Raw genomic sequence first — 13,415 nt, forward strand, 5'->3', positions numbered from 1 at the left:
CGTCGAACCACAACGCATTTTGGAGCGTAGGTTACACCACCGGTTTTCATGTCCATTCGCAAATGTTTACATGCCGTTGACATGCGGTAATGATAAATAACAGTACATTACCCTACCGTTTTCTTGACATTTTGTTTTAATTATTGTGATAGGCTCATGTTTAACGTACCCCCACTATTGATTTTTCCAGGCCATGTACCAAGACCGTACCTTAGTTTCACCCCTGTTTAAATGCAATGTGAAACCTTTGCAATCTGATTAAGTCTGTGTCAATGATGTGATAAACCAAAAAAACCGAGGTGCTCAAGAAACACCTGACAATGGATAAGTAGGCCTACACATGTTGTCATTTGTGTGTGTGTGTAGCCTAATTGAAGGCTACCCTAGATGGATGTCACCTTAAAAAGGATGCATTCAACCACATAGATACACAAAAGCAGACGCCTGGGACAATATAATGTAGGTCAGACATGGTTAAAAGGCAGCAAGGCAGGTATATAGCTGGTCATAAAGCCGTCCACTTGGTGTTCTTGTTTTCTCGGCTACATACCCGTAAACCACTCAAGAAGACAATATTGGACCGAAAGTGGTGGGACGCACAAAGACTGGACCGCGTCAATAATTGATCGCTCTCTTTCGGTCAGAACGTGGGACGTTTCAGAAGGGAGCTCTACATGTGATTCAGTGAGTTGCTTCATCAGCAGCAGGCAAGGCAGCTGCAGTTCCCCTCGTAAACACACTCATATAGCCAGTGTGCAAGAAGGAGCAAGGACATACCTTTTTGCCAGGAAACAGGAGATGCTAGGCGTTTGCACTTAATATCATCGTTTGCCATTGCAAAAAAAACTTCATTTTTGAGAGTCTTATTGTCGTTTTTGATAGATTCCAATCGCCGGACAGGTAATTATTATGAGCGCTGAAAAAAACCCGGCTGTCGGGTTAACTATGTTGAAGGTTGAGAAAGGAGCTTTCCACCAGCAATGGTGCTCAAACCTGCCTTTGATCGAAAGGAAGTGTTTCTGTATCACCGCAATCATTTTCATGGTGCTTTCACAAATGCAACGCTTTTATTAATCAGTTTTATGTTCAAATTGACTGATCATCTAAATACATACGCTATTTTTGCAATAGGCTACATACAATCAAAAAGGCATGGTTATTGTTCATGTAACAACATCGTAGGTTATAGGAATCAGGAACATTGGTCGTTTCTAGATGGGTTGACAAACATTTGGAATCGTAAAAATATAAATTCTCTGTATTGGAAGTTTTCAATATGAGGAGGATTATTGTGTATTTTGGTCATCACCCTTCACCTCTGCTACTCCCGGGAAATGTGGAGACCTCTAAGAAATAGTTAATTAAGTATCGGTGACATATTTTAGACTTTGAGTAGCCTACCAATAAGAACACAAGTTTCGATATAATTCTCAATAACAAACCAGACATAATCAAATGTGATGTTTTAGGCTAAAAATGAGCATACTGATAAGTGTGTAGGAGAAGTGTACAGCACCATACTGTTATTTGTGCTCGTGAAAAACGGTACATGCATGATTGTGCATGCGTCTGCGTTTAGGATATGAGGTCTGATATATTGACGTTTGGTGCCCTTCCTATGGGCCCTAAACATTCAGTCTACCTATGAGCTATTACGTGCTTATTTTTATTGGTGCTAAGAGGCATATTCAGTTACTTACATCTATGGATTCTTATGGAAATATGGCTGAATAGTCTTTTAAAAGTTTCTTCAGAGTTAAGGGTTTCGGTCAGGACAAGTTACACGTTTCAGTGGGAACTCAACACCGACTGTTTTTCTTTTCACTTTAGATCTGCCAATAAAGGACTATTTCTCCTGCTGGACCTGAATGTAAGATCGCGAGGATAAAGAAGTCAGGAATCAAAAGCCATCATCATGGATTTTGTTATGAAGCAAGCGTTGGGAGGTAAATTGCTAACCTTATGCTACCACTGCCTGATGAGATCATGCAGTCTTAGTCTGTTGTCTCTATGGGGATAATACGGGAGCGTCCGAGTGTCTTCCAGTCTTCCAGACTATAGGTCATGACGAGGTCCGTTAAGACGACTAAAACCACTTTGTTTATATTGGTTAATGGGGCTTTGGAGATACACAACTATCATGTTATTCTGTTACATTTATAGTTATGTATATATTCTGTGAAAGACAACTTGGAATATAAACTATGCCAGTTCATAATTGAAGGCTATATTTTTCTTGGTGAAATTTGAACATGCATAATTTATATATTTAGAAGGTTTGGATGTTTATCGATAGATTATGTCGAAAATATCATAGTATTTTGAATAACCACTGTTTTGGTTATGCGCAATTTTGCACTGCATATCCAGCACTTAGTCAGTCCCTTTGTTGAGAGCTATTGGCAATTTTGCGCAATTCAATATATGAACAGATACATTGCACATGTTTTTAAAGCCCGAATCCTTAAAGCGCTATTTACTCTTCCACGAAGTTCATCTGGAGCATAGGTGTTGAACAATTGTCCATCCAAAAAACGAATACAGTGGAAGCCTACCTGTAGCCTTCCAATGAGCACCATTACAAACATTATTACTGTGCAGTAGTACATTTTGACTTTGTGCTACAGCTCCTTATCTTCCAGCTGCAAAAGCCTATCAACACTAATTTAATCTTCAACAATTTTATTAGTGCACATTAAATATGCATGATTTTATTTTCATAATTACTTGAGCTGAGATGTCCCTATGTGGGATTAGCATATAAAGTAATGCATTTTTTAATGAATGTAACAAATTGATCCTATCATCAATATGCAAATCAATCTAGTGGCTGGTGAAGTCAGTGTCTCATATGGAGAGGTGCTAAACCTAGAGATAGACTGTAATACAGTAAACCTTCTCAAATCCTTACACTGCCCCCTCCCTCCACACACACACACACACGCACACACACACTCACGCACGCATGCACGCACGTACGCACGCACGCACACACACACAACCTTGTCCCTTGCCATAAAAATCGTGACCAGACATGCATCCCTGTCATTGCTGGCTTTAGACAGCTGTGCGTTCTGAGACCCGATGATGGATACGTGGGAGGAACCAACACTGACTGATTAGGGAGAGCAAGGGCTCGAAGAGGAAGAGATGGGATTCATTTCATTAAACAGCTGCTAGATAAGGCAGTTTGTCAGGGCCTGTGGTCATCTGTACACAGCTACATCGATAAAGAAAACGAGTAGAATCCACTGAATTGTGTGCAAAGGGATTTCACACATGAGGAAATTGAGCTGTGGTGCCAAGGTCCTAACCTTCAGCAGTTTGGAGACATGCTCTTGTTTATTTCTCTCCTGTTGATGTGGGAAATGTGTGTGTGGAAGAAGATAGCCTTTTGGTTAATGAAGTTTGGCTTGCTTCCCCATTGTAGCCCTTTACACTGGCGGATTTGGACACTGATACACGCCTAAATTGGAACGCAGTGGCTGTACAGTAACATGTTATTACATTACGTCAGAGCTCTGACTCTGCGCTTCACAGCGATGTATGGGTTTTGACTGACAGTCGTGACAAGAGGTTGCCTCCCTCCCGCTAATTAGGCAACTTTTGCATTTTTTGTTGTTGTCTCAGTGAGGGAAGTGCTGTAAATGAAGAGGACACTATGTATTTTGAAAGATGAGAAGTTGAGGTATATAATAAATACTGCCTTGATGTCATACAAGCAAGCCAAACACTCATAAGTCCAAATGTGCACTACACTTTTCCATATCATAAAACGCATGTCAAATCAAATTGTATTTGTCACATGCACCAATACAACAGGTGTAGACCTTAGAGTGAAATGCTTACTTACAAGCCCTAACCAAAAATGCAGTTTAAAAAAAGAAGAATAAGAAATAAAAGTAACAAAAAATTGAAGAGCAGCAGTAAAATAACAATAGGGAGGCTATATACAGAGGGTACCGTTACAGAGTCAATGTGCTGGGGCACCAGTTAGTCAAGGTAATTGAGGTAATATGTATATGTAGGTTGAGTTATTAAAGTGACTATTCATAGATCATAACAGAGAGTAGCAGCAGTGTAAAAGGGGGGTTGCAAATAGTCTAGGTAGCCATTTGATTAGATGTTCAGGAGTCTTATAGCTTGGGGGTGGAAGCTGTTTAGAAGCCTTTTGGCGCCCCGGTACCGCTTGCCTGCGGTAGCAGAGAGAACAGTCTATAACTAGGGTGGCTGGAGTCATTGACATTTTTAGGGCCTTCCTCTAACACCGCCTGGTATAGAGGTCCTGGATGGCAGGAAGCTTGGTCCCAGTGATGTACTGGGCTGTACACATTACCCTCTGTATTGCCTTGCGGTCAGAGGCCGAGCAGTGGCCATATGTCAGATATATGTGTATAGGTGGCAGGGAAGTCAGGCACAGGAGAGTCAAACGGAGTGTAAAATGGAGTCTTTTAATAAATGTCCAAGTACATGCTCCATAACACTAAATAGAAAAAATGAATATAAACAAATATGGGTACGAAGACCCGACGCGCACCTATACAAAAAACACTACACTGACAATAAACAATCTCTGACAAAGACATGAGGGGAAACAGAGGGTTAAATACACAACAGGTAATGAATGGGATAGAAAACAGGTGTGTGGGAAGACAAGACAAAACCAATGGAAAATGGATCAATGATGGCTAGAAGACCGGTGACGTTGAACGCCGAGCACCGCCCGAACAAGGAGAGGCAACGACTTCGGCAGATGTCGTGACACCATACCAGGCAGTGATGCAACTAGTCAGGATGCTCTCAATTGTGTAGCTGTTGAACCTTTTCAGGATCTGAGGACCCATGCCAAATAATTTCTCCTGTGGGGGAATAGGTTTTGTCGTGCCCTCTTCATGACTGCCTTGGTGTGCTTGGACCATGTTATTTTGTTGGTGATGTGGACACCAGTTTTTAACCTGCTCCACTACAGCCCCGTCTATGAGAATGGGGGCGTGTTCGATCCTCCTTTTCCTGTAGTCCACAATCATCTCCTATGTCTTGATCACGTTGAGGGAGAGGTTGTTGTCCTGGCAACCCATGGCCAGGTCTCTGACTTCCTCCCTATAGGCTGTCTCGTCGTTGTCTGTGATCAGGCCTACCGCTGTTGTGTCATCAGCAAACTTAATGATGGTGTTGGAGTTGTGCCTGCCCGTGCAGTCATGAGTGAACAGGGAGTACAGGAGGGGACTGAGCATGCAACCCTGAAGGGCCCCCGTGTTGAGGATTAACGTGGTGGATGTGTTGTTACCTACCCTTAACACCTGGGGGCGGCCCGTCAGGAAGTCCAGGATCCAGTTGCAGAGGGAGGTGTTTGGTCCCAGGGTCCTTAGCTTATCGATGAGCTTCGAGAGCACTATGGATTTGAATGCTGAGCTGTAGTCAATGAATAGAATTCTCACATAGGTGTTTCTTTTATCCCGGTGGGAGATGGCAGTGTGGAGCGCAATATAGATTGCATCATCTGTGGATCTGTTAGGGCGGTATGCAAATTGGAGTGGGTCTCAGGTTTCTGGGATAATGGTGTTGATGTGAGCCATGACCAGCCTTTCAAAGCACTTCATGGCTACAGATGTGAGTGCTACAGGTCGGTAGTCTTTTAGGCAGGTTACCTTAGTGTTCATGGGCACAGGGACTATGGTGGTCTGCTTGAAACAAGTTGGTATTACAGACTCAGACAGGGAGAGGTTGAAAATGTCAGCGAAGACACTTGCCATTTGGTCACCAAAGGCATTGTGGTGTACTCCTCAATGCCATCGGAAGAATCCCGGAACGTATTCCAGTCTGTGCTAGCCAAACAGTCTTGTAGCTTAGTCATATACAGTGTCAATGTTTATGATCACTGTGTTTGATGTACAGTTACAAGATGACATGGCGTTATACCCTGGGTTGTTCTGAACAGAATGAGCCTATGTTTGTCGATTGTGAATAAAATTTGCCATGTCACATGCACAGTGGTGAAGCGAAGTTTCGCGGCCCCTGCAAGGTTCGAGCAAGGCCCCCCTCCAACCCCTGTTTAATGTGATACATATTTCTTGCCATGGCGCCGAGAGAAACATTTGCAGTTTTATAGCTAATCTCATGTTATTTTACATATCTTGCCATGAGGCTGTGAGAAAATTGTGCTCTTTTAGAGCCCAGAGATTCTTGAGGACAATCTTAAATTTAGTCTCACAAATATTTGTCTTAATATTTTGATAGATCAAAGTATCACCATGTAAAGGAACAACCTCCTATTTTTGTCCATAAAATCCCACTATCTGTATTTATTTGAACTCCATTAGACACCATAAAAGACAGTTCATTTGAAATATTATTGTACAACAAGTGTTTAAAAGCCTTGACTGTTTAATTCTAACACTCAAACACGTTATACAAATCTCCAAATGTCTTCTTATTTTGTTTTATAGCGCCGTTAAATGCTTCAGGGCTAATTCCGTTAGCATTTTGGCATGATTTTCTAGATTTACAACATAAAACAACATTTCAAGAGCAAACATTATCCCTTAGGTCTAGCACAGCAAATACTTCAAATGTTTAAGCATCTGTTGCAGAACAGTGATTCCAATATCCTAAGGGGGTTAGCCATCAGTGATGGTGTTGACAAGTTACTGACGGAGTTGACAACAGATACTCAAAACAGACATTATTATTGCCTCCAAAAAGAAAAGATTTGTAAAACATGGACAATTATTCATTTGAAAACCCCCAATAAAAACATCAGATCTGTTAGCCTTCTGACGGAGTGCACTTTGGACACAAACCTGACATTGCTGTTTTACGGAGTTGACAAAAATATCGTTTCTCTTCTTTATTCAAGTGGTATTTACAGTAGCAATTTTGTTTTTTTCCTCAGTTGCTTTATGACACTAAAACCTAAGTAAATGCAACATATTTGAACCAAAAGTCATATTTTATTTTAATCTGTCAGGCAGATTGAATTGTCAGTTTATGGTTGTGACCATGGTGATTCTAATATTGTTTGTTGAAATCTATCAAAAGTAGAGAACCCTACAGGCCATGAGTGGTCTTGTTACACTACATGTAATGAGGACATGAATAAGGGGTCCTTATGGTGTTGCTGACCCTGCTCATTCCTGATTCATTTTATACAAATCAGACGGAGTTGGCCATATCTCCAGACACACATTTTAGGAATCAATGTTTTGATAGAAATATTCTTTCACAGAGGGCCATTTAATATCCATTATCTGCATTTGTTCGAAATTTTTAAAACGTTTTAGGATATTTGAAATTGGGATCCTTTGCTCCGGACAAGGGAATTTTCAGGCATAGAGCTGACATGGAAATGAATAATATTTCAAGTATTTAGAAAATTTAAAAAAACTATATTTCTCCTTAAAAAATTCCCCTAAATGTAAACTTTAACCTAAAAAATGCAACAAAATGCTTTTCTTTTTTTACCATGAAAATAAATATTCCCTGCCGGACAAGGATTATCTCAACTTTCAAGAATCCCTGAGCTAATTTCCTGCTAATCTATGTATGTCACCGCCCTGACCTTAGTTTTCTGTTTTCTGTAATATTTTGGTCAGGTCAGGGTGTGACGAGGGTGGGTATGTTTGTTTGTCCTGTCTACGGTTTTTCTATATCTAGGGGTGTTTGTTAGTCTACGTCTATGGTGGCCTGAATTGGTTCCCAATCAGAGACAGCTGTTTATCGTTGTCTCTGATTGGGGATCCTATTTAGGTTGCCATTTGCCATTTTGGTTTTGTGGGTTTTGTCTATGTGTAGTTGCCTGTCAGCACTTGTTATTGTAGCTTCAGGTTTGTTTTGGTTGTTTGTTAAGTGTTCTTTGTTTGTTAAGTGTTCTTTGTTTGTTAAGTGTTCTTTGTTTGTTAAGTGTTCTTTGTTTGTTAAGTGTTCTTTGTTTGTTAAGTGTTCTTTGTTAAGTGTTCTTTGTTTGTTAAGTGTTCTTTGTTTGTTAAAATGGTTCTTCATTTAATTAAAAGAAGAATGTATTCTTATCACTCTGCGCCTTGGTCTCCTCGTTATGACGAATGTGACAATGTATTTTGCCAAGAGGCTGAGAGAAGATGTTGCAGTTGTAAAGCTAATTTCCTGTAATTCAAAAATATTTGTTCGTGGTTTATGACATGTTCATATGCTATTTGGGGGACCAACCTGGGGGGGGGGAGCGAGCTTTTGCGAGCCCCCTCCCCCATGGGGATGTGTGCTACGCCAGTGCACACGCACCTGAATGAACTCATGACATCTTTCTATGCGTGTCACGTATACTCCCTCTCCGGCGCTCGAGGTCGTCAGGCTGCTCGTTATTATGCACACCTGTCACCATCGTTACGCTCATCAGCGCCTCATCAGACTCACCTGGACTCAATCACCTGCCTGATTACCTTCCCTATAACTGTCACTCCCTTTGGTTCTGTCCCTAGGCCTTATTCACTCTGTTCGTGTTTCATGTCTGTACGCTACTCTTGTTTCTGTGTTGTTCCATATTCGTTTTTTAAAATGAATGATTCGCTCCCTGTACTTGCTTCCCGGCTGCTAGCGTACATGTTACAATGCAGATCAAATTAGGGTCCGTTTCCCTGAATTGCATTGCGAAACACTGTAATATAACATAACTTTGCTAGTCATGTTGGCAATTAAACAGGCTTTCAAATGATGCCCACTGCGATTTACAATGGACCGTTTTTGGATTGCGTAAACAACATTAATTGTGTGAGGGCTGGGATGCAGGGTTGTGTTCCAAAAGAAAAACAACTACACGTGTGCTTGCTTTAGCTCCTGAACGGCACAGCTAGGAGAGCTCCAAAAAGCCACTTATAGTTGAAGACTCTTCTTTGAGTCAAAAAAAGTGCATTGATATTACTTAGTAACTGTGCACACTTTGGAGAGGTGTACTGTATGGCCACTTGAAGACACCAGTTAGTACTCTCACTCAAACCATTGTAATTTGTTTGTCTTATGTTGCACTTACCCCACATTTTCAGGAATATTCTTATCATGTTACTGATGTTACTATTTGTATCATGTTACTGATGTGTATCATGTTACTATTTTCAGATTTTGTTATCAACAAATGTGGCGAAAAGTACAATAAATGTCAAATGCACATAAAATCAACAGTGTAATGTTTGGATTCAGTCAGGTGAACTGTTGTGTCCTCATTTGGTCGAATAATTTCCCCATGATCTCCAAACTGTTCCCTTTCAATTGTTACCATGGTTATGCATGTGCTTTTCATATTTCTTCTGTAAGAAACATTTCAATTTTGGGCAGTAGATAGCCTAATGGTGTTTAATTAGGATTAAATGCCCGAATCCCCTAGCCGACTACGTGAAAAATCTGTCAATGTGCATTTGAGCAAGGCACTGAACCTTAATTGATCCTGTAAGTCGCTTTGCTAAATGACAGCATTTAAAAAGTATTATTTTTTTGCCCTATCCATAAACCGTGCCTTCGGAAAGTATTCAGACCTCTTCCCTTTTCCACATTTTGTTACGTTACAGGCTTATTCTAAAATGGATTAAATAATATTTAAATATTTTTCCTCATCAATCTACACACAATATCCCATAATGACAAATATTTGCACATTTATCCCCAAAAAATAACTGAAATACCTTATTGACAAAAGTATTCAGACCCTATGCTATGAGAATTGAAATTGAGTTCAGGTGCATCCTGTTTCCATAGATCATCCATGAGATGACTTCATTGGAGTCCACCTGTGGTAAATTCAATTGATTGGACATTGTTTGGAAAGGTACACACCTGTCTATATAATGTCCCTCCTTGAAAGTGCATGTCAGCGCAAGAACCAAGCCATGAGGTTGAATGAATTGTCCTTAGAGCTCCAAGACAGGATTGGATTGTGTCGAAGCACAGATCTGGGGAAGGGTACCAAAACATTTCTGCAGCATTGAAGGTCCCCAAGAACACAGTGGCTTCCATCAATCTTAAATGGAAAAAGTTTGGAACTACTAAGACTCTCCATGGAGCTGGCCCCCGGCCAAACTAAGAAATCGGGGGAGAAGGGCCTTGGTCAGGGAGGTGACCAAGAACCTGATGGTCACTCTGACAGAGCTCCACAGTTCCTCTGTGGAGATGGGAGAACCTTCCAGAAGGACAAAGATCTCTGCAGCACTACACCAATCAGGCATTTATGGTAGAGTGGCCAGACAGAAGCCAAGCCACAGTAAAAGGCACATGACAGCCCGCTTGGAGTTTGCCAAAAGGCCCCTAAAGGACTCTCAGACCATGAGAAACAAGATTACCTGGTCTGACGAAACCAAGATTGAACTCTTTTGTCTTTGAACTCTTTGGCCTAAATAAAGAACTCTCCGGGAAGAAGAAAGACTGGGGTGTATTTTTCATGATGAAATACTCATGGTGTGATTGTGATAACAAACAGAAAGACAAGTCCTTTTCATCTGACCTAGGATACCTCACAATCAAATGCCGACCGTATTACTTTCCAAGAGAATTCTCTTCAGTATAGTCACATCTGTGTATATTCCCCCTCAAGACGATACCATGATCGCCCTCAAAGAACTTCACTGGACTACTGAATCTGGAAAAACATTGGATCACTGCTACTCAACTTTTAGAAATGCTTACAAGGCCCTCCCCCACCCACCCTTTGGCAAATCTGATCGCGACTCCATTTTGCTCCAAACCTTCCTATAGGCAGAAACTCAAAAAGGATGTACCCGTGCTAAGGTCTAATCAACGCTGGTCTGACCAATCGAAATCCATGCTTCAAGATTGTTTTGATCACGCGGACTGGGATATGTTCCGGGTAGCCTCTGAGAATAACATCGACGGATGCACAAATATGGTGACTGAGTTCATCAGGAAGTGTATAGGAGATGTTGTACCTATTGTGACTATAAAAACCAACCCAAACCAGAAACCGTGGATAGATGGCAGCATTTGTGCAAAACTGAAAGCAAGAACCATCGCATTTAACCATGGCAAGGTGACTGGGAATATGGCCGAATACAAACAGTGTAGTTATTCCCTCAGTAAGGCAATCAAACAGGCAAAACGTCAGTACAGAGACAGTGGAGTTGCAATTCAACGGCTCTGACATGAGACGTATGTGGCAGGGTCTACAGACAATCACAGACTGCAAAGGAAAAACCAGCCACGTCGCAGACGCCGACGTCTTTCTTCCGGACAAGCTAAACACCTTCTTCACCCGCTTTGAGGATAACACAGTGCCACCGACGCAGCATTCTACCAAGGACTGTGGGCTCTCCTTCTCCGTGGCCGACGTAAGGCATTTAAGCATTTTAACCCTTGCAAAAATGCCGGCCCAGACGGCATCCCTAACCGAGTCCTCAGAGTATGCGCAGACCAGCTGGCTGGAGTGTTTACAGACATATTCAATCTCTACCTATTCCAGTCTTCTGTCCCCACTTGCTTCAAGATGTCCACCATTGTTTCTGTACCCAAGAAATCAAAGGTAACTGAACTAAATGACTATCGCCCAGTAGCACTCACTTCTGTCATCAAGAAGTGCTTTGAGAGGCTAGTCAATTAAGGATCATATCACCTCTACTTTACCTGACACCCTAGATCCACTTAAATTTGCTTACTGCCCCAATAGATCCACAGATTATGCAATCTCCATCGCACTGCACGCTGCCCTATCCAAACTGGACAAAAATAAATCCTACACTACCATTCAAAGTTTAGAGTCATATCTCTGCCATATCTCTGTCCAGTGTCTGTGTTCTTTTGCGAATCTTAATATTTTCTTTTTATTGGCCAGTCTGAGATATGGCTTTTTCTTTGCAACTCTGCCTAGGGTTGCAAAGGCCAGCATCCCGGGGTTGCCTGGTCACTGTTGACTTTGAGACTGGTGTTTTGCGGGTACGATTTAGTGAAGCTGCCAGTTGAGGACTTGTGAGCTGTCTGTTTCTCAAACTAGACACTCTAATGTACTTGTCCTCTTGCTCAGTTGTGCACCGGGGGCTCACACTTCTCTTTCTACTCTGGTTAGAGCCAGTTTGCGCTGTTCTATGAAGAGAGTAGTACACAGCATTATACGAGGTCTTTAGTTTCTTGCCCATTTTTCGTATGGAATAGCCTTCATTTCTCAGAACAAGAATAGACATTTCAGAAGAAATAGAATAGACATTTCAGAAGAAAGGTCTTTGTTTCTGGCCATTTTGAGCCTGTAAACGAACCCACAAATGCTGATGCTCCAGATACTCAACTAGTCTAAAGAAGGCCAGTTAATTGCTTCTTTAATCAGAACAACAGCTTTCAACTGTGCTACCATAATTGCAAAAGGGTTTTCTAATGACCAATTAGCCTTTTAAAATAATAAACTTGGATTATCTAACACAATGTGCCATTGGAAAACAGGAGTGATGGTTGCTGATAATGGGCCTCTGTACACCTATGTAGATATTCCAATAAAAAATCTGCCATTTCCAGCTTCCTGACTGGCCGCACCCAGGTGGTGAAGGTAGGAAACAACACCACTTTGCTGATCCTCAACACAAGGGCCCCACAAGGGTGCATGCTCAGCCCCCTGCTATACTCCCTGTTCACCCATGACTGTGTGGCCATGCATGCCTCCAAATCAATCATCAAGTTTGCAGATGACACAACAGTTGTAGACCTGATTACCAACAATGACGAGACAGTCTACAATAGGTTGCTTCCATCCGGTTACGCAACCCTTCATCTTGGAGGCTGCTGCCCTATATACATAGACTTGATGTTTTGCCTGTTTGATTTCCTTATGGAGGGAATAACTACAGTGTTTGGATTCGGCCATATTCCCAGTCACCTTGCCATGGTTAAATGCAATGTTTGTGCTTTCAGTTTTGCGTGAATTCCGCCTTCTATCCACGGTTTCTGGTTAGGGTAGGTTTTAATCGTCACAGTGGGTACAACATCTCCTACACACTTCCTGATGAACTCAGTCACTGTATTTGTGTATTCGTCTATGTTATCCTCAGAAGCTACCCGGAACATATACCAGTCCGCGTGATCAAAACAATCTTGAAGCATCGATTCCGATTGGTCAGACCAGCTTTGAATAGTCCTTAGCACAGGTAGTCCTGTTTGAGTTTTATCCTGGAGGAAGGGAGGAGCAAAATGGAGTCATGATCAGATTTGCCGAAGGGAGGGCAGGGGAGGGCCTTGTAGGCATTTCGACAAGCTGAGTAGCAGTGGTCTAATGTTTTCTCAGAGTGAGTGCTACAGTCAACGTGTTGGTAGAACTTCGATAGCGTTTCCCCCCCAAAAAAGATGAATCCCCAGATACAATAAATGCACGCTCAGGATATGTGGTTTCCAGTTTGCATAAAGTCCAGTGAAGTTCTTTGAGGGCCGTCGTGGTATCAGCTTGAGGGGGAATATACACGGCTGTG

The 13,415-nt window shown here is 41.8% G+C and overlaps 1 protein-coding gene across 1 annotated transcript in view; it reads left to right on the plus strand.

Moving 5' to 3' along the window:
* Positions 1 to 537: 537 nt before the first annotated feature.
* The window catches only part of LOC112220998 (complexin-1), a 57,640-nt gene continuing 44,762 nt past the window's right edge, over positions 538 to 13,415 (plus strand). The window contains exons 1-2 of the mRNA XM_024383034.2: positions 538 to 900; positions 1,831 to 1,946. Coding sequence (XP_024238802.1) covers positions 1,916 to 1,946 — 31 coding nt within the window. The 5' untranslated portion in view covers positions 538 to 900; positions 1,831 to 1,915. The remainder of the gene's footprint in view (positions 901 to 1,830; positions 1,947 to 13,415) is intronic.

This window comes from Oncorhynchus tshawytscha, linkage group LG21 (genome assembly GCF_018296145.1).
Source record: "Oncorhynchus tshawytscha isolate Ot180627B linkage group LG21, Otsh_v2.0, whole genome shotgun sequence".
Classification (NCBI taxonomy): domain Eukaryota; kingdom Metazoa; phylum Chordata; class Actinopteri; order Salmoniformes; family Salmonidae; genus Oncorhynchus; species Oncorhynchus tshawytscha.